Raw genomic sequence first — 21317 nt, 5'->3', positions numbered from 1 at the left:
CTTTCTTTTGCTCCTTTTCAGGGTGCTAAGGAGGCGCTAGATTTGGGGATCACGGGGCCGGAAGGAATTGAGATCAGCCGTCCAGAAGAGGTGAGGAAGACTCTTGCGTGCCCTTGGTCAGCTTCTGCCCTGAGATTTGCAGGCACCAGTAAATGTGAGCTGTGTGGTAACACTTTCTCCGTGGGCGAAAGTCCACGGGGCAGCTTCACACACACACACACACACACACACACACACACACACACACACACCCCGGCTGAGGCCGGCTTGGCTTCAATTGATTCTGATTTCAAGGATCCGAGGGAGACAATGTGAGCACCGGGGGTTTGCTTGGCTCAAAATTGAATGGGGAGAGAAAAGACAGACGGAAAAGGTGTGCTTCTTCAGATGTTAGAAGAAATTTCAGACTAGAAATTTCAGCGCTGACTCAGCATTTGGGGATGGGATCCCCTTGAGGCTGTGAGGAAAACGTTGGATCCTTCCCACCTAAACGAGTGGCCACCTCACTGCTCGCTGAGATGCTCATTCAGAGCCCCGCTCTTCTGCCCTCTGGTCTTGCCCGTGTGTAGTTTTGCAGGACGTCAATTCAAATCCCCCAGGGTCCCTGGGTAAAGAATTATGCTCCAGAGGGACCACATTAGACAGATAATGCCTTCTTGCCCAATGACCCTGTTCAGACAGCCCTGACCCTTTGGGAGGGGAAAGCTGTTTTCCATTTCTTCAAAGCCTTAAGTGCGGAGTGGCGGTTGGATGTCCATGAGGGATCGATGGGGAGGCCTTGAGGGAGGAGGCGCTGGAGGCAGGGTGTGATAGTCCTTCCATCAGACAGGAACCTTGTGGGTCAGCTTGGGGGAGGGGTCCCACCTTACTCCTCCCCAGGGGCTGCCCCTGTCTGTCCGAGTCCTTGAACATAGCTCCTGTTTTGACACCTAAGAATCGGTCAAGAAAGATGCACCAGATGCAGCCAAGTGAGCACTGTGCCTGTGAGAACCGGGGCGGGTGGGGAGCATAGGAGTGGACGTGGTTGAGTTACGCGAGGGGAAGGGCAAAGCTCTGACAGCGGTCGTAGCAATAGCAAAAATTATCACCGTCCTCGTCTGTTGGCTAAAGGGGAGGGTCCTGGGTCTACACCAAGGGCGATTTTTCTCCCCAGCAGACATTTGGCAATGTCTAGAGGCTTTTTTTTAAAAAAAGAGTTGGTTTTTTTAATGTTTTTATTGATTTTTAGAGAGAGAGGAAGGGAGAAGGATAGAGAGATAGAAACATCGATGTGAGAGGAACATCATCGATCGGCTGCCTCCTGCACGAACCCTTACTGGGGATCGAGCCCACAACCTGGGCATGTGCCCTGACTGGGAATTGAACCTGCGACCTCTTGGTTCCTGGGTCCACACTCAACTGCTGAGCCACACCGGCCAGGCTAGAGATATTTTTTATTATATCAACAGAGCGGTGGGGAGCTACTGGCATCTAGTAGGTAGAGGCAAGGGATGCCGCTAATGATCCTACCGACCCCAGACACCTCCCCACCACAAAGACTTCTCCAGCCCAAAATGTCAATAGTACTGGCGTTCAGAAACCCTGATCTAGGCTAATTTCCAGCGTGAAATCGATCCGTGTCGCTCCTTTGCTGCTGTGGAGAGAATACACCAGGAAACAGGGAGAGATGCAACTCCAGGCTTTTGTTCGCTTCTGTTTCATTGCCTTTGCATTAAGCCCCGAGTAGCCCCCAGCAAGGATGCGCCTACCGAGTCCTAGGATTCTCTCAGGGGGAGCAGAGGTGGTTGGAGCCCGGTGCCCCTGCCCAGGGCTTGCCCCAGGCTAGCCTGTGGGTGCAGTTGCCCCCCTGGTTCTGTGTCAGACACTCCAGCACCCTTGCTAGGAGGTGGGCTTGCTTGGTGAGATGGTGAAGCTTGTTTCCTTCCTGCCTTTTGTTTCTAATAGCTGGAAGCTGAAGCCACTCACCGAGTCATCACCATTGCAAACAGGGTAAGTAGACCCACACCCCCTGCACCCGTCCCAAGTCCATTCTCGACTCTGGGATCAGAAACCAGCCCGGACAGTGGAGTGCTGTTCTGTCCTGGGGGCCAGCATCATGCCTGGCTCACAGGGCCCCAACACTGAATGGACATGGTTATTCCTACAGACCCTTGTTTTAAGTTATAAGTCGCCTTGTGTCCGTTGGTAGAAAATGTGAGGTTCTGCTCTCGGCATCTTGCCCCACGTCCCCCTGTTGGGCTCTGGCTCAGGGTGCTGCCTGCCCCTCTCTGCTTCATGCACTTCCCCTGCAGCTTGCATCCTGGCTGCCAGGCCTGCATTCCTAGCGTCAGACCAGCACCCGAGGGTGGGGCTGAGCGAGGCAGGGGGAGGGGCCAGGCCCAGGGTTTGATTTGGCCGGGGTGATGTCGGGGGTGATGCTGGTGCTTGTTAGGTTTGTGGGGTTGATGCTGTCCTTCCACCGCGTTTCCACGTTTAGACTCACTGTCCGATCTACCTGGTCAACGTGTCCAGCATCTCGGCCGGTGATGTTATCGCAGCTGCTAAGATGCAAGGTGAGTCCTTGAGCTGGGATGGACAGAGCACGTGTGTAGGATTGGCACCACAGGGGGCCCTCCAGGTCCATGCACTCCATGGCCCCGGCTCCCGAGGCCCGGCCTGCGCCTGCCCTTCCTCCTCTCCACCTGTCTTCCCCAGACGCACCCGCGCTTGCCTCGCGCAGTCCATTAGAATCGCAGTTCCTCTGCATATCTGTATGCCTAACAGCTCTACAGAGGTATCTGTCACCTCTCTGGGTCGGGCAACATTTTCAAGTGTTCAGTTGACTCATTAATTGGCATCTTTTTGGCTTCTTGGATTTTGTTTGTGGTTGCCGTGGTAACCAACATGAAATCCTGGACCAGTTCCAAGGGGCATTTCAGGGGAAGCCTGGGATGTCCTTAGAGAAGTAACAGTGTGGGGGCCCAACTTCCCCTGTGGCCACCTGGAACCTGTGAATGAGCCCTGGGCACCTGTTGTGACGCCTGTTGCTGAGCAACTGGCAACACCTGAAGACTCTGTACTTGCTTATAGTGCCCGCCAGGCTTGGGGTGCCAGCGAGGTCCTGGAAACGGGGTATAAATCAGGAACAAGGGCAAAAAAGTCTGGACTGCCCCTTAGCGTGGCATTCACAGCCCTTCATCCTCCCGTCAGCACCCTGTAGCACCCATGCTCCTTGATGCGCCATCAGTGCTGCCCCCCGCCCCCCTGTGGCTTTGCCCTTCTGTTCCCCTTGCCCGCAGCCAGCGTGGGGATCGGGAGCGCTCTGGCCTTGAACCCAGCTGTGCTCTCAAATACCGAGTGAGCTTAGGCAAGTCCCTTCCTCTCTGACTTCACCTCCATCACCTGTCAAATGAGAGGCCCAGACGAATGATCGCTCAGGCTCACTGGCTTCCTGGTTATGGCTTGGCCCTTCTCCTTCTTCCAGGGAGGGTGGTGCTGGCCGAGACCACCACTGCGCATGCCACGCTGACAGGCCTGCACTACTACCACCAGGACTGGTCCCATGCTGCCGCCTACGTCACAGTGCCTCCCCTGAGGCTAGACACCAACACCTCCACCTACCTCATGAGCCTGCTGGCCAAGTAAGACCTGTTAGCCGGACCCTCACGGCCCCATCTCATGTCTTTGACTCGGTGCCATTCCAGGAATCTGTAGATCCTTAAGGTGATGGCGTAGTGGCCCCAGGTCTGACCTAGTTTGATTTCATTGTGCTCCAAGGATGGTTTTGCTTTTGTCACCTTCTCCAGAGCTAAGTCATCCATCTCCCTGTGGATCTGGCCGAGGGTGTCAGTCATTTGGCAAGAGCTGTGACTGATGAGTCCCCAAGCCCCAGCGGAGAAAGCCCTCTAGGCACCCGACCCGGAACAGCTGAGAGCCTTAAGCATATGCCTCCTCACAGGGAAATAACTTTCCTCTGCCCCCAGAATCCCCTTCCTAAGCGGGCATCTTAGAGGGTCCACGTGCACAAAGCTGTGGTGTCTCCCACAAGTAAAATGAGGCTCTCGCGTCCCCAGTGTGTGGTCCCGGCAGTTGTCCCCTCTCCCACGTGACCCCCATGCTCCATTCAGGCCCCTCCCTGCCCACCTAGGATGTTTCCCCTGAGGTTGCCCTGGCCTGGGTGACATAGGCATTCTCTCTCCTCCGCCCTCACCATCTCTGAGGCCTGCAGAGATCTCTGAACAAGGGCCAGCTATCTGCCTCCCTCAGGATGACAGCTTGCCACCATATGTACTCTCTCGCTGTCGTCTCTGCCCCGGTTCTTAGCTGGCTCAGGAGGAGATGGCCATGGATGGCAGTGACGGTGACCAGGTGACTTGCCTGCCATTGCTGGCTTATTAAGACAACCTGATCTTCTGTCTTGTCCCTCCTTTCCCCTCTGGGCCATCAGGGCCCCACATCCAGGGAAGGCTATGGCTCGAGTTCTTTGTGAGGCTGGATGTTGAACTTGTGTGCTTTACCAAGCACATGCTGTGGCCAGCAGGGACTGGTGGGGGTTGAGGAAGGAGATAAGAGGGGGTTTGCATAAAGTGCCATGGTAGTAAAACTACTTCCACCCTCTACTTCGGCTAAACGCTTACGTGTAATTTTTCTCTTCCCACTATCTTAACTCTTAAAAGTCAGCACCCCAGAGACTCTCGATGTCTCCTGTGACCGTGATGGTCTGCCACGCTCAGCACCTATTCCCATTCTGCAGATGAGTAAACTGAGGTTCTCACGGTTTAAGTAACTCATCAGAGGTCAGACAGCTACTAAGTAGCAGAGCTGAGACTGAAAGCAGCTTTGCCTGGTTCTTAAGCAACACTTTTCCCTATACCTGTCACCACCCTCTGGGACCCTGGCCTTCCCTTTATTGGTCACGTCTTTCTCTCCGCCCAGTGATACGCTGAACATTGTGGCATCAGACCACCGGCCTTTCACCACAAAGCAGAAGGCTATGGGCAAGGAGGACTTCACCAAGATCCCGCATGGCGTGAGCGGCGTGCAGGACCGCATGAGCGTCATCTGGGAGAGAGGCGTGGTAGGTTCTTGGGGGCCCTTCCCCACTCTGGTCTAGGTAGGAGTTTCACCCTGAGGAGGGCCGGCTCAACCGCAGCTCTTGCTCCATTCAAAAACAGAACCCAAAAGATCTTTTTTTTTTCCTGATCAGAAAGGTAGTAGCCTAGTATAGAAATTTAAAAAATTCAGAAGAGTATTAGAAAAAAATGTCTCCCATAATTCTACACCGAGAAATTAATATTTTAGCATGTTTCCTCCTAGTTCTATGGTGTGCTGTACATTATTTTAATAAATGGATTCATTCCTTGTTTTTCAGAGAACATATCTTGAGTGTGTTCCTATATCAGTAAAAGTTCTTTAAAAACATCTTTTTTCATGGCTAAATGTTTTCTCCAGCTGAAGTGCCATACTTCAGCTCGTCCTTTCTTGATGTTTGAAACTTTCGGCTGTTTCAGGTTCTTGCACTGAAAAATGGGGCTGCAGAGAACCCCTTGTTCATGAGTGTGTGTCCGCATTGCTAGTGATTCCCTAGGAGAGGATTTCTGGGCCAAGGGATGTGAAAAGCTCTTGGTATATTTTGTTCAGTTACTTTTCCATAAAGAGAGGGACTGGGACTTGTTAGAATACCACCTAACGGATCTGCCCGTGAACAGTGTGTGTTATGGGTCTTGCCCTATCACAGACTAGAATCAGTGATGGTGAACCTTTTGAGCTCGGCGTGTCATCATTTTGAAAAACCCTAACTTAACTCTGGTGCCGTGTCACATATAGAAATTTTTTGATATTTACAACCATAGTAAAAAAAAAATTCCTATTTTTGATATTTATTTTATATATTTAAATGCCATTTAACAAAGAAAAATCAACCAAAAAAATGAGTTCGCGTGTCACCTCTGACACGCGTGTCATAGGCTCGCCATCACGGGACTAGATGCAGGAGAGGCTGAGCCCCAGGAGGTCTGGCGTCCTCAAGACTAAGCACCAGCTCAGGGAGGACCCAGGACTCTGGAATCTTCTCTGAAGAGAGTCCACGGTGCTGTCCTGGGTGGGTAGGTGGAGTAGGAAGATGCTTTTCCGGAGCCCAGAATATATGACCCTCTGTGGATGAGGGAGGCTCCTGACTCGTCCCTGGTGGGCGCCCGAGCAGAGCTGGGTTTACAGTTGGGGTAGATTTCCACCAGGGAGGCAGCCGCTTGGACCAAGGGCCCACTCACTGGTGCTGGGTGAAGGAGAGGGAAGTGAGCGAGTGCCTGGCACCCAGCTGAGCCTGTTGGTCACCTGCAGTGGTGCCCGTGGTGGTGTCCGCCTCAGCGCCACTGTTCTGACCGACTCGGAGGCCACAGGCCAGCGCCAGGGGTGCCTGGGGTGGGAGGCGCACCCAGGCCGGGTGGACTTGACATTCTGCCACATTCCAGGTCGGAGGAAAGATGGATGAGAACCGCTTTGTGGCCGTCACCAGCTCCAATGCGGCGAAGATCCTCAACCTGTATCCCCGCAAGGGCCGCATCATCCCAGGAGCCGACGCCGACGTGGTGGTGTGGGACCCGGAGGCCACGAAGTAAACCTGCTGCCCGCCTCCTGGGCGGGGGGGGCGGGGGGCTTAATGAGCTTGTGTTACAGAATTCCCAAAGCATAGCCTCTCTGCACTCCGAGCACAGAGGAGTGCAACCTGGGGCGTGTTCAACGTAATGACTATTTGAGGGCCTCCCTGGTCCGGCCCTGGGAGCACAGCAGTGACCAGCTCCGCCTGCACAGCGCTGGACAGTGTTTCCAAGCGGCTGCCCATCCATTATCTCATTTGATTTGACTCGCAGCCCTGAGAAGCCCTCAAGCCTGGGGTTCTTATTTCCTTCCCCATGGACCAGAGTGTAGAGGGAGCCCCACACCCTGGAGCTAGGACGTGGCTGACCGGACAGACGGCCTCGCACCCCGTCCCCGGCTCCTCCGTCCTCTGCGCCTCTCGCTGGGGCGGTTCCCTGAGCGCACAGCGCTGGCAGCCGGGGCGTTAGGCAGCGCACATTGAATGAGCGAATGAAGTGGGCCAGTACTGACCAGCAGGACGTAGGGCATCATTTTCACTCGAAGATTTGGGCAGACGGGAATCGTGTTTTTAATATTACATTTCATTCAGTATCAAATACAGGGGTGGCAAAAGTAGGTTAATAATAGTAAGTAATGCAATAACTAATTAGGTAATAATAATAGAACTCTGTGTTTAGCGTACTCACAACTGTAAGCCTACCCTTGCCCACCCCTGAATTTATTAAGTGCTGTTATTTGGCGGGCGCTTTTCTAGGTGCACAAGCTGGCAGTGGACAGGGTAGACAGAACTGTGCGGGAAGCTGAAAACGAAAGAAAGCCCACACAGGGTCCCCACTGTGCGCTCCGTCGGGGCCTCGAGAAGCCCTGTTCTGCTTCCTGGCACCAGGGGCTGGTCCCTGTCCCTGTGATGGGTCGGCTGTTGGTGGAAAGACCTCTGGAGTTTAGCCCCGTGTACGAATGTGCGAGGGCTGCCTTAAAACATGCCGCAGCTTGGGGGCTCACACGGCAAAAATCTGTTTCCTCACAGTTCTGGGGGCTAGAAGTCAGATGGAGGCGTCGGCAGGGTGGATGCATCCTGCGGCCTCCCTCCTTGGCTTGCAGATGGCCGTCTTCTCCCTCCTCCCGTGGGGCTTCCTCTGTGTGTCCTCCTGGTGTCTCAACTTTCTTTTCGTATAAGGATACCAGTCATGTTGGACTAGGGCCTACCCACATGACCTCATTTTAATTAGATGTTTAAAGGCCAAATACAGTTACATTCTGAGGTGCTGGGTATTAGGACTCCAACATATAAATTAAGGGGACCCAGTTCAACCCATAACCACCAGCCTTTGGGGATATCTTCCCATCACCCTCTGAGCATCACCCCGTCCCTCTGACCCTCACCCCTTCCCTCTGACCATCACCCCTTCCCTCTGACCATCACTCCTTCCCTCTGACCATCACCCCTTCCCTCTGAGCACCTCCATTCCCATTGAGCTATGGCGTCTTTGCCTCTCCTCAGAGCTCTCTCTTCCACCACGTCTTCCCCCCCAGGACCATCTCGGCCAGCACCCAGGTGCAGGGAGGAGACTTCAACCTGTACGAGAACATGCGCTGCCATGGCGTGCCGCTGGTCACCATCAGCCGGGGGCGGGTGGTGTATGAGAACGGTGTCTTCATGTGCGCTGAGGGCACCGGCAAGTTCTGTCCCCTGAGGTCCTTCCCAGACACTGTCTACAAGAAGCTGGTCCAGAGAGAAAAGGTAAGATGCGGGATGGGGAGGAAGATGCGTGGGAAGCGGCTGAAGGCCTGTTGGGGGCATCTCATATGATGGTTTTAAATCTCAAAGGTGTTCTCACTCTGTTTTCCCACCAAGTCCTGTCGCCGGGAGTGGTCACTTTGGGAACAAGAGCCGTAGGGAAGAAGCGCCGGTAGTGGAGTAGAATATACTGGAAGGGCCCCCCAGGCCCCGGGAGCTGAGGGAGCACTATGAGCTGCTCGCGGCTGAGCCGACCGCTGGTCCTGGGAGGGTTCTTGCTGTCCTTCAGGGGAGGGTTCCCTGTCTTGGCCTGGAGCTGCTCTTTCTTTTTTTCTTTTTTTTTTAATATACTTTTATTGATTTCAGAGAGGAAAGGAGAGGGAGAGATAGGAAATATCAATGATGAGAGAGAATCATTGATCCGTTGTCTCCTGCGCACCCCCTACTGGGGATTGAACTGGCAACCCAGGCATGTGCCCTTGACCGGAATCAAACCCGGGACCCTTCAGTCTGCAGGCCAAAGCTCTATCCCTGAGCCAAACCAGCTAGGGCCGGGAGCTGCTCTTTCTCGGACACCTCCGCTCCCCTGTGATTGCAGTAGGCTGGGTGGGCTTTGCTGGGCCCCCCGACACTTAAGTGGTCAGGCCAGGTCTGGAGAAGTTCCTGGCCTCTTGGTAACCCGGCAAGTGAGGGGAATGCCACTGCTCCAGGGGAGGGGTGCTCTACAAGGTTAATTATCTCAAGTTTGCCTGCTTCCTGGGAAAAGATCCCACCAATATTGAGGGTGAGCCAGTGGGCATCTCCACTACACGCACACACATGTGCACAGGTGCACACACATGCACTATTGAGAAAGCACAAGAAAATACTTCTCCACCCCTTGTGCTCAAGGCAGCGCAAGCCTTTGTGGCAGCCGTTTGGGTCCTGAGCAGAACAGCAGCATCTGGAGGCCCGGCCGCCATCGGGGAGGCTCTGGCGGTGGCGTCTGGGCTCTGATGGTGTCTTTTCCCTTCTCCTCCTCCTCCCTTCACTAGACCTTGAAGGTTAAGGGAGTAGACCGCACTCCCTACCTGGGGGATGTAGCTGTCGTTGTGCATCCTGGGAAAAAAGAGATGGGAACACCGCTCGCAGACACTCCTACCCGGCCCGTTACCCGACACGGGGGCATGAGGGACCTTCACGAATCCAGCTTCAGCCTCTCCGGTAAGAGCAAGGGCCACTTGGACTGGCACCTGCGTCTCCACCACAGTGGGTGGTGGGAGGAGGCCGAGGGGCAGGTGGGATGTGTGCTGCTTTCCCCACATCTTCCCTGCCTCCCCTATGGCATGTCCAGTGATGAGCGCTGGGTCCACTGCCGCGTAAGTGGCAACCATCAAGGGAGAGCAAGCAGAGGCGCGCAGTGCCGGTCCTGCCGGCAGCTTTGCCGACAGCACTGCGAAGAACCTTCCTGAACAGCCTTCAGGACTAGCCCGTGCAGACCTAGCATCCGCTCTGCAGGTGCTGTGCTGGGCCCGGCACAGCGAGAGGAGCAAGATCCCTCCTCACAGGGCGTGGCTTTTGCGGGGTGTGGGGGGGGGGGGGGGGGGGGGATGAGACCTGCACACAGACCCCCCTAACCTGAGAGGCAGAGGGCTAAACCAGAGGGACCCCTGTGCCCAGCTGTGTGCTGGGGGCAGCTCCAGGCAGAAGTCACGTGGTTCCTGTTTGAGGACTGGTAGCCTATGGGGAAGTGTCCTCTCCACCACTCCCCTTCCTCTCATTACCAAGGTAACTGCTCCCTAAGCCTGAGGGCCACTGCCACTCCCACCAGGGACAGGACACGTGTGCAAAGAGTCAGAAAGGGATCCATGGGATGGAGTGTCCATGGGCACCCAACCTTGCCAATCCAGAGGTGTGGATGCCCAGGGCTGCCTGGGCATGGCCCCCAGAGCCATGGGCCCCACTGGCCTTTGGCGTCATCTGCTCCCACCCACACCTTGGGGCAGAGCCAACACTGGGCAGAACCCTCAGACTCAGCCAACATTGAGCAGCCTTCCACCTTCCCTCTGCCCCCAGCTGAATCTGTTCTCATCAGACAGCCCCCTGGGGCACCGGGCCTCCTGTTCTAAGTCTTGGTATTTCAAAATGGGGAGACCTTCAGGGCGTGGCACTTTGTTTTTCCCTTTTCTCTCTCTCACTCGTTAACGGACCAATCCATAGTCCGAGCTCCCCACAAGAGACCATCTGTCCAGGCTTAGAGCAGTGAAGGTGGCATAGCAGGGCAGTTAATCATGGAGATTCTGAATGAGGAAGACCTGGTTTGAACCCAGGCCCTGACACTTACACCCTGTGCAACAGAGAGCAATGACTTAACTTCCCTGAGCCTGTGTCCATGTCTGGAAGATGGGATGGAGTTGTGAGGATTCAGGCAGACCATGCGCCCGGAGGGCCTAACAGCCTCCATCAGGAGAGGCGGCCGTGCTTTTATGGACCCAGACGAGAGCAGCCCAGCTCACCCTCTGCTTCCTTCCCTGCAGGTTCTCAGATCGATGACCATGTTCCAAAGCGAGCTTCTGCTCGGATCCTCGCTCCCCCCGGAGGCAGGTCGAGTGGCATTTGGTAAAGGCACCACCCAGCGCCCCCAAGTGAGGATGCACCGCTGCCACCAGCCCGCACACCCTCCCGCACAGCTGCAAGGGCAGGAGAGGCTGGGCTGGGCAGCTCACCACCTGAGGGGCCGCCGGACCCGGAGCCCTCCCCATGTCTGACACGTGACTCACTGTGCTTCGAGCCGACCCAGCGGGCCCTTTGAGATGTGTCCCTCCTGCTGCAGTCTTTTCCTGCCCTGGCCTGTGGGGCCCAGGAAGCCCACACTATGCACAGAGCCCACCGCATAGCCTGGCCAGCCCCTCCCCTCACACCTCCGCGTGCTGGCTTCAGGAAAGCCCAGGCTCCAGTGCCCTGCCGCTGGCTGACCCACCAGTCGTCCAGAGCACTTTAGCAGATGTGTTTGAAGGGACTCCCTCCCCCATCCCCTTAGGCCCCGTGGTCACCTTTCTCAAGTCAGACAGGTGTTAGCTGCCCAGCTGTGCACAGAATGTCCCGTTTCTCCTGACTCAGCCCCGGCCCTGTGTGGATGCGGTTGGGACACCCTGGGTGTGGGTGTTGTTGGGACACTCTGTACCCTGAACCAGCTTCCTCTCCCCACCCCGCCCTCTGGGAGTCGTGCCCAGAAGGGCTAGCTGGGCGGGGCGCAAGCCTGGTGCCAGGCGCGTGTACATGATTTTGTTTTGCACGTTTGGTTTGCGCAGTGGTTTGGTTTGACTTGTTCGTGCATCCTGTGAAAAATAACGGTGCTTTGTGTCATAGCATAGCATAGAAACAGGGGTAGATGTGGACCTTAGGAGATGCTGCACTCGACACCAACCAGACAGCCCAGGGCATGGGGAGGGGGGGGCGGGGAGGGTGCTAGACTTACAGGCCCTCTCTCCCCATGGAGTCCTCCAGGCTGCACAGGCCCCATCCCAGGCCCTTTTCCCATCGCCTCCCTGCCTGGTCTAGTTCCCTGCATTCTGAGAAGGATGTTCAGGATGCTGACCCTGGAGACCTTTGGGGAACAAGAAGGCCTTTCCCGTCTCTCAAACACCCAGCTTCCTGTAAACCGCTCTGCTGGACAAGGCCTGGCTGCTCCTCCTGTGTGATTGGCAAGAGGCCTGATGTCTGCTAAGAGGGGGGGAGCAGGACTAGGGCGTGGCCAGCTAGGTGCAGGGAAGGCCAGGCCAGCAGAACCTGACTGTAGAGCCCGCAGTGCTGTGCCCTAGTTCCCTGTGGACAGCACCGTGCCCTCACCTGCTGTGGCCTCCATCGTCTCCCACATCCAGTGGGGCCCTCCCTGCCTGCGAAGCTCCGGGAGGTTTCCATGGAAACCCTGAGGCTGGTGATCTGCCAGCTGCCTGCCCTGGTGAAGCCTTGTCCTCCCCTCCCTCCGGGAAGTGATTTCATGTTGCACCTTCAGTTTGAGCGCCCCAGGCTGCGCGTGGCTCCTGGACTCGGGCTAGCGGTCACACCCTGTACATCGTGCTGTTCATGTTCCAAAGCACTTCCATATACGAGCTCTCAGATGCTTCTCACCACAGAGCATGTATGACTCTCCCCATTTCAAAGATGAGGCCCAGGAAGTTGAGGCCTTCTGGCCCCAGACGGCCTCCATGACGGCCCTTAAGGGCTTGGCTGTCTCCCCTAGCTGTGGAAAGGAAGAGTGGGGTGAGGTCCCTTGTAGATCCCCCGGAGTCTAACCAGTCAGAAGACTCGCTGGTAGGCATTTTGCTTTGTTTTGCACAGGTCGGTAGGTTTTTGTCATAAACAAACTGATGCATATTCCCCGGATGAGCCAGGACTCCTTACAGGTTGGGATTTGGCCGCGTGGTTTGAGCTGTCTCCACATCTCCATTTGTCTCTTCATGCTCATCTTCCTCACTCAGGGGCTGATCGGACAGAGACCGTAACCCAGGGAACAGAGGCAGCAAAGGCACTGGTGGAGGGAGGCAGCCATGGGCACAGGAGTAGGGAGGGCTCTGGGCCTGGGGAGCCATGGCACTGACCCCTTGGTACAGTGCACATCGTCTTTATCTCTTCAGCCCTTGCTGGGTCACGGGCCTTGGGCAGATGCCAAAGAGCCAAGCAGGGGCGGCGGCCCATGGGCAGAGGATCCCTGCTCCGGCTAGGAAAGCTTTACCTTCTCCGAGTGCCTCCGCCTGAGTGGTGCATGGCCCGGGGCTCTGGGAGGCCACGTCTTCACGTGGTCCACCATCGGCCTTCCGCTTCATCCACCCTGATCCTTACAGAGACCCCACCCTTGCCCGGGAGCTTCTAGATGGAAATCAGAAGGAGGTTCAAGGAACCAAATCAATGGTCAGCCCCCACCGCCCGCTCCTTGCCCCTGTGCAGGGCTCCAGCCGGCTCCGTCACCAACCCCACTGGCTCCTGGTTGCACTAAATGCAGCTCTCAAACTGGTCTTGTACTTGCTGAATAAATACTGTTGTTCTTGCCTTAGCTGCTCTCTAGGTTCGTGGGGTTAAGTTACAGAAAATTGTGCTACTGTGTGTGCGTGTGTGTGAGTGTGTAGTGCTAGGAGTCCACAGTAGGTCTCTGTCAAGCCAATGCCGTCATGAGGGCTTTTCCAATACCGACCCAGAAACCACAGAACCACACAGAAACCCAAACCCCCTCCAGCTGCCCAGGCAGCAGGCACAGCCCGGGGTTGGGATGGAGTCTCCGGCACCCCAGCACCCAGGTGACTGACCCCCCCACTCCTCTGTAAAAGTCATGGTGCTAAGATTGTGTCAACCCCAAAGCAACACACAGTCCTGTGCTTCGACCACCCATTGGAGGCAAAAACAAGACAGCCCGACACATTGTGTTCTGGTGCAGGTTTGTATTAAACTGTAGCTACTTCTCACGTGGTCTCGGTTGTGTTTCTTCAGAGGAGAGGGGCCTTGTCGGGGGACCGCTCCTGCAGTGGCCGAGGCAAAGCTCACGGGGCTGAGGAGACTCGGCGTGGGCTTTTCGCTCGTGCTGGCAGGTGGCAGCTTCCGGGGGGGCCTGAGCAGCGTCTGCAGATGCAGAAAAGTTGAGATGGGAGCCACAGTGACCCCGCAGCTGTCCGTTCTGACTCCTGGTGGGAACAAGACCAAGGCTCATGGCACCAGATTCCCAGGACAAGGTTGCTGAGTTCTCTGAAACTAGGACAATCAGGGGGTCATGGCACCAGATTCCCAGGACAAGGTTGCTGAAACTAGGACAATCAGGGAAGCATCTATACTAATAATAGCCTAGGCGGTCATCACGCCATCACAACCCCACAATCCATCACCGGGAGGCTGCGGGCGCACACAGGTGGGTGGGGACTTGACGCTGCATGCACAGTGCAGAGGCAGGGCCGGGCAGCTGTTCCACGTGCCCCAGCTCGGCCCTACCTCTTTGGGGCAATCCATCGAGGAGCCCTGGTGGGTGGACGGGGCCTACCTCTTTGGGGCAATGGATCGTGGGGTTCCCACACTGTGAGAGGGCACAGGCCAGGCTGGGGACTCCCCTGAGTGCACAAATTTTGTGCACCGGGCCTCTAGTTAGATATAAAAGAGGGGGACGGGCTTTCCTACCTCCCCTTCGTCACCCGTTCTCTTGGCTACCATTTTGGAAACCCCCTTCACACAGTGGAACCCTTAGATGATGGGACTATGGCCTCGTAACAATCACACGACAAAAGGTTGTCCCGAGGCCAGTATGTCTGAGGACCTTCAGAACCTCACCCTCGGATTGGCCCACTGTTCCCGCAAACCCCATCGCCTGCCTCAGGACTCCTCTGCCTTCTCTCCGGGTCTCAGCGGAGGAATGATCAGCTCAGTTTCCCACTACAGAGTGCGTGAAATTGTCGCTTCCCCGTATTAAGGAGTCACGTGTGCTTATTTCTGAGCCCCCAAAGACAAAACCCTAATGAGGGGGTTTTAGGTCCCGTGGGAAAATGGTTGGCGGCAGGGGAACTTCCCCGGCGCTCACCAAATCAGCAACCCTCCTGCAAGTAAGGCAGCCTGGGACCAAAAGCAATGACTGGCGCCCCGCAGCCGGGGCACAGCACTTGGTTAGAAGGGAAGGAGCTGTGTGCACAGCTCCCGTGCGGTGTCTGAGCCAGGCGGAGACACCATGACATGGTTTGAAGGATGCTGAGTCCCTGGGATGGCACTGGGCCAAAGTGTTACCCTCTTTTCCCATAACGTGGGGGCACACAGAATTGTATTAACTGCCAAAGATCCATTGTGCTCGGATGAAAAATGACATGACCACACATTTGGCAGGTTTCAGGCGGTTTAAAAAGAAAAATAAAGGTACCCAGGAAGACACTGGATGCCTTTGTATGCATGTAGTCATGGAGAAATAAAAGACCACAGACAGTGAAATAAGGCTTGGCCAATTATAATAATCTGCATTTGGGAAAATCTGAACACTGGATAACACAGAACAGCCACTGTATCCTTTTATAGTATCTACTTGAGATACTATAAAGGAGGAAAGGCCTTTTAAAATGAGGCAAGGGATTAAAAAATCACAAAGATCAATAAAAGCAGCCCAGCCTCAATGGCTCAGTGGTTGAGCGTTGATCTATGAACCAGGAGGTCACGGTTCCATTCCTGGTCAGGGCGCATGCCTGGGTCGTGGGCTTAATCCCCAGTGGGGCGTGCAGGAAGCAGCCAATCAATGATTCTCTCTCGTCATTGATGTTTCTATGCCTCTCCCTCTCCCTCCCTCTCTGAAATCAATATATATATATATTTCAATATATATATCAATCAATCTATATATATATTTCCCATTCTGCATGTAAGGAGTTTGGAAGTCTCTATCCTAACAACAAGCAAAAAACTGAACAGACTGAAAAATCAACAATGATCTTGGATCCATAAGAGAGGAGGGAGGACACAGGGTGAACCACTGGCCCCAAGATTAGAGAGAGCAGATAAAGTTGAGGGGTCACACTTGCTGATTTTAAAAGCTGCTACGAAGCAACAGTAATCAAGCCAGTGCTATGTAGGACTGGATTAAGGGTAGACATACAGATCAATTGAATAGAATTGAAAGTCGATTTAAAAAAAAATGAAGTATCTATGGTCAACTTAATTTTTTTACCAAGATGCCACGATGATTTAATGGGTAAAAAGAATGTTTTCAACAAATGCTGTTTGGACAACTAGATAGCTCCATGCAAAAGAATGAAATTGGAACTTTACCTCATACCATATATAAAAATTAACTCAAAATGGAGCAAAGACTTACCTGTGAGAGCTAACACTATAAAACTCTTAGGAAAAAAACATAGCGGTCAATCTTCATGACCTTGGATTTGGCAACGAATTCATAGATATAACAGAAAAAGCATGAGCAACAACAACAAAGTAGATCAATTTGACTTCATCAAAATTTAAAACGTTTTGTGCTTCAAAGGACACTATCAAGAAAGTGAAGTGACAACCCACAAAATGGGGAGAAAAAATTTGCAAATTATAGGTCTAATAAGGGATTTGTATCTGGAATATATAAGCCACTCTTATGACTCAATAATAAAAAGAGAAATAACTCCATTAAAAAATGGGCAAAAGATCTGAATAGACTTTTCTCCAAAGAAGATATACAACTAGCCAATGAGCCCATGAAAGCTGCTCAACAGCATTCGTCTGTAGGACGATACCAATCAGAACCACAGTGAGATTTCACTTCGCACCCACGAGGATAGTTATCATGGAAAAGACAGATAAGAAGGAGTGTTAGCAAGGACCCCCAGGCGCTGCTGGTGGGAACGCAAAATGGGGCAGCCACCTGCAAGGAACAGCTGGAGACGCAGAGGATCTTGGGAAAGGGAAGCCCTGAGCAATGACGGCCTTTGGAGAGCGAGTGCCTTCAGGTCCCGGTGGCCAGAACCGCAGCTGTAAACGGAACGTACCGGGCAAAATGGGGCAGCCACCTGCAAGGAACAGCTGGAGACGCAGAGGATCTTGGGAAAGGGAAGCCCTGAGCAATGACGGCCTTTCTAGGTTTGAAATAAACAGGTCCCGGTGGCCAGAACCGCAGCTGTAAACGGAACGTACCGGGGAGGTGTGTCGTCCCTGCCTCCTCTCTACTCTGTCTCTTCCTTGTTTGGCTTCTCTTTGCTCCCCAGAATCCTGGGTCCCTGAGATGGCCCCTGACCAGAGCCCTACCCATAAGAGCCTCCAGGTGGCGCTGTCGGCCCATCAATGGCTACTTCCTTGGTTTAAAGATGCGAAGCTGATTAAATGAGGTGAACAGGTAAGGCCCAAGAAAGACAGATATGTCCAGGTTACCATGGCTTCAACCCCAGCCCCCAGAGCAGCTCAGGGTCAGGTCAGCCTGGAGCGTGACTGAGGGGCCGTAGCAGCCTTTCTCCTCCCAGGAGAACCCCTGGGGAAGTTGTCCCTTATGCGAGGCCAGTCTCAGGGGTTAGGAGGTTAAGGTTGTCAAATTTAGGAAATAAAAATACAGGATGCTCTATTAAACTTGAACTTCAGATAACAAATGATTTTTTAGTATTTTTAGTGTCACTATGTCTTAAATAGTGTCTATGTCATACTTACACTAAAAATTATTTTCTGATTATCTGAAATTTAACTCAGCATCTTGTATTGATCTGGAAACACTAGTTTAGTTTACTTGTATGAGTTTTCCACCTTCCATTTAATGTATGCTGCTGGGATATCTGCCAGGCCTGTGTTAGATGGCGATAGGAACAACTGATAGGGATGCAAAAGCTGGAAGAGTCCTCGGACCTGAGGCCGCCTCTAACCCATCCAAGTTAATCCAAGCCTTTCCCACCCACCTCATTGTCGTGGTGTGTGTTTCCCACAACAAGTAGGGTGATGTCTTGCCATCTAAGCCACTGGTCTAGAGTTGCTGTTCTGGACACAGTAGGTCATAAATTTTCAAAGGAGAGTTGTCTTAAGACCTTTGCAATTCTAAAGTGGCATATTTGCTCCTATATAATGTAACAGGGTATAACTGAGAAGGGTCCTCTTGACCTTGATGAGAGTTTCTGTTATTATTGATAGTTGCCATTTATTGGGTATTTGCTGTGTATCGTGCACTGCTAGGCATTTTTCATATATTATCTCATTTAACCATCACAGCACATGAGAAAAAACAAGGCCCAAGGTCACATAGCCAGGAAGTACTGGACCCAGTGCTGGTGTGGCTGCCGCAGGGCGGAGGGTTGGGTTCGCGCTCTAGATAAGGACTCATCTGCTGCAAGGTTGTGTGATTAAAATTCATTCCTCGGCAAAATTACGTATTGCCTACACGAGTCCTTGAAAACTTTAAAACCATGTTAAGGGTTTCCTCTATGTAGGAATCAGTCCTATTTGAGTGCCTTGTTCCACTTTCAGCTGCTTTCAAATGAATAATGAACACTGTTGGTAGCAATTACCGGCATCACTGCTCCTCCCTGCCTCCACCTCACACCCAGGCAGGACCGCCCTGCCTGTTCCAATCTAAAATCGAACCCCCACCAGCCAGAGTTCACCCACTTTCTTATACTCCCTCCACCACCTGGCTTCACCAGTGACCCTGGGGAAAGTGCAGAAAGGGCAGATTGTGTTTAACTTGCCTGGCTGTCCTTAGTCCCATGTGAGGTGCTGAGAATACAAAGGTAAATAAGATATACTCTTTGAGCGTGAGGACCTCTAGTGGAGAGAGATGTGAACAACATGGTGACACGAGACGGTGGGAGACGGTGGTAAGGAAAGGAAGATTCCTGGTACCAAAGAGAAGGTGTCAACTCTATGGGGGAGGTCCGAGACGACGTCACAGAGGAGATGATACTAAACCTGGTCTTGGAGGAATAGGAGTTTGCTCAATGAAGGGAAAGGAGAGACTCCAAGCAGGGCGAACCCCATCAGGCAGGCTCAGCGGCGAAACAGAGCTGCTTGCTTGGCCAACTGCAGTGTTTGCTCTTTGTGGCTGACATACAATGGCGAGAGGTAGCGAGGGAGTAGAGAATAAAATGAGATGGGAACCCTGGACATCTTCATTGTTTAAGGGCAGGTTTAGGGAGCAAGGGAGAACGAAAGAAAGAATGTCGGCCCTGGCCGGGTAGCTCAGTTGGATAGAGCATTGTCCTGATACACCAAGGTCGAAAGAAAGAATGTCAAAAAATCAGGAGCGCCCTAACCGGTTTGGCTCAGTGGATAGAGCGTCGGCCTGCGGACTGGAGTCCCAGGTTCAATTCCGGCCAAGGGCATGTACCTTGGTTGCAGGCACATACCCAGAAACAGAGATAATGAGATGGTTGTTGTTTTAAACCATTACGTTGGAGTGATTTATGTTGTAGAAATAGATAGGTGGCACATGGCAAAATGCCAACATGTGGAGAACCCAGATGAATGGTATGCAGGAATAATCCTCTCTCCCATGTGTGGTGACTGGGTGGGCCTATAAGGATCATAGTCTCTTCTCAGAATTCCTCAGGGCAGGTGACACCACCCAAGTCTATACCTACAACCATGGAGCTGAGCTGAAACTTCAGAATGGACAACATAAACTGAGTCTGACAATTTCCCATGTCTTTGTAACACCCAGACACCCTGTAGATGCTGTTAGGAACACCTACCGTTCCCCAGCTCTGTGGCTAAGAAAATGTGTAGCATGGGTTTTCACTCTCCTAACCCCTTGGTGTGTCCTGGGAATTGCCCTCTACAAGGAACCCTGTCCTTTCTGAGAGTTGCCTTGGATGGGAGGAGAGGGTCTTGAGTCAGCATATGCTGTGTCCCTCTCTTTCTTACTCTATTTGTAATCAGCTGCCTTCTCCTTCTCCCCTGGGAAAATGGGCTCAGTCAGAACCCATGAACACCAATAGACCTGGGGTGGAATTCTGGGAGCTAGACGGGGAGACATAAGCTTACGAATTCTTATTTCTGAATCATTCAAAGAGAATGAAGCATCTCCAGCATTTCAACAAGCCCAGCAGAATCCAGTGATGTTCACCAAAAGGGCTGGGTAGGAGATGATAGAATGGTGAGGTGCGAACAGCTTACTGATTATAGAGGGTGGCAGGATTCATGGAGGAGGTCAGTACACAATGAGGAAATTTACTTAGTAGAAACATTTGGGAGACTAGGTAGAGGGGAGGAGTCAGGAAATTAATTTGAGTCTCAAATTAGATGACTAGAGTTTTGGCATTAAGATGGAGGGCTAGGGGAGTGAGGAGGAGGAGGAGGAGGAGGAGGAGTAATAGTAGTATTTAAAAGATTAAATACAGGTAAAGATCATAAAGAAAATGTTCATTGAGACTCTGGGGTAGTTAGGTCAGAGAAAGTGAGGAAGAATGGGAAACTTCTTTTCCTTTTTTACCTTTTGACCCCCTTCACCCATTTCTTTGGGGCCAAAAAAAATCTTTGAAGAAAATCTTTGTCCTCACTTGATTTAATTACATAAACACTTATTGAGGAACTCCACAATATGTTCCATTCTGTGCCTAGATGCTGAAGGAGCTGATAAGGCAGAACTCCTGCCCACAAGGGGCACAGAGTCTGATTGGGGAGACAGACATGTAAACCAAGGACAATACTATAGAATGTGGGTACAGAGGTAACCTCAAGACATCCCTGGAAGTCAGGGCTGAGGATGGGAGAGCCAGAAGTCATCTGCACAAAAAACCAGAAAGGGGGTGAACAGAGTGGAGCCCTGGGCAGGGCACTGCAGGACAATACTATCAGTAGGCATGGACAGGAAGAGGAGGGCTCTAGAACTGGAGAGATCCATCAGAGCAGACTTGGAAAAGGGGATTCGGGAACACCAATGAACATATCAAGGAAGGAGATAGTTATGAAGAGGTAGAATCTGAACCAGCTAGTGAGCAAGATGGAAAAGCAAGAATTGTTTACAAACGCATTGGGAGAGAACAGTAAGGTTAATAAAAATTCAAGTAATATGTTGTGTATAGATGATTTTCTTAGCTCGATTTAGGAGTAAAGGTATAGACTTTCTGGTAGGACATGATAAGGAATGTTTAATGCAGGTAGAGGAAAATCGAATTTGGGGTTTGGAGTAAGAGGCTGTGATAGAAAGCCATAAACCAAGAGTGGAGATTAAAAACCTCGCTTTCGCTCTCGCGTTGTTGAAAGAGAATAAAAACTCTCCGCTTTTTGCTGTGCAGTAGCTGTGAGACACGTAAGAAACTGTCATCTGGCTGCTATGGAATCAGGTGTAAATGGTTGTTTCTTCTGTGATTAGACACACTGCGTGGAGGAATTGTTACCCTGTTGCTAAGGGAAAAGGAAGGGGCTGTTTCCGGTTGCTATGGTGACGAGGTGAGAGCGTTCCCTCGGTACCGCGGTAAATTTACGAGGCTGGGTCGCCTCCGTGTTGCTATGGCAATCTAGAGGGACTGTTCTCGCCGCCCCCCACCTCGCGCCGCCGTCGCCGCCGTCGCTAAGACAAGGTGGAAGCAGGGGCTGTCCTTCTCGC

The 21317-nt window shown here is 52.8% G+C and overlaps 1 protein-coding gene and 1 long non-coding RNA gene across 2 annotated transcripts in view; one reads left to right on the top strand and one right to left on the bottom strand.

Annotated features, from left to right (window-relative positions):
* The window catches only part of DPYSL5 (dihydropyrimidinase like 5), a 65885-nt gene extending 52136 nt beyond the window's left edge, over nt 1–13749 (top strand). The window contains exons 5-13 of the mRNA XM_006767489.2: nt 22–90; nt 1945–1989; nt 2477–2552; nt 3464–3620; nt 4915–5056; nt 6450–6592; nt 8110–8317; nt 9349–9517; nt 10831–13749. Coding sequence (XP_006767552.1) covers nt 22–90; nt 1945–1989; nt 2477–2552; nt 3464–3620; nt 4915–5056; nt 6450–6592; nt 8110–8317; nt 9349–9517; nt 10831–10916 — 1095 coding nt within the window. The 3' untranslated portion in view covers nt 10917–13749. The remainder of the gene's footprint in view (nt 1–21; nt 91–1944; nt 1990–2476; nt 2553–3463; nt 3621–4914; nt 5057–6449; nt 6593–8109; nt 8318–9348; nt 9518–10830) is intronic.
* The window catches only part of LOC107183710, an 8241-nt gene continuing 637 nt past the window's right edge, over nt 13714–21317 (bottom strand). Inside the window, exon 2 of the long non-coding RNA XR_001514513.1 lies at nt 13714–13968. This is a non-coding gene — a long non-coding RNA (uncharacterized LOC107183710). The remainder of the gene's footprint in view (nt 13969–21317) is intronic.

Source organism: Myotis davidii, unplaced genomic scaffold (assembly GCF_000327345.1).
Source record: "Myotis davidii unplaced genomic scaffold, ASM32734v1 scaffold238, whole genome shotgun sequence".
Taxonomy (NCBI): domain Eukaryota; kingdom Metazoa; phylum Chordata; class Mammalia; order Chiroptera; family Vespertilionidae; genus Myotis; species Myotis davidii.
Note: the sequence above shows the minus strand (reverse complement) of the source record. Positions and strands in the feature narration are given on the sequence as shown.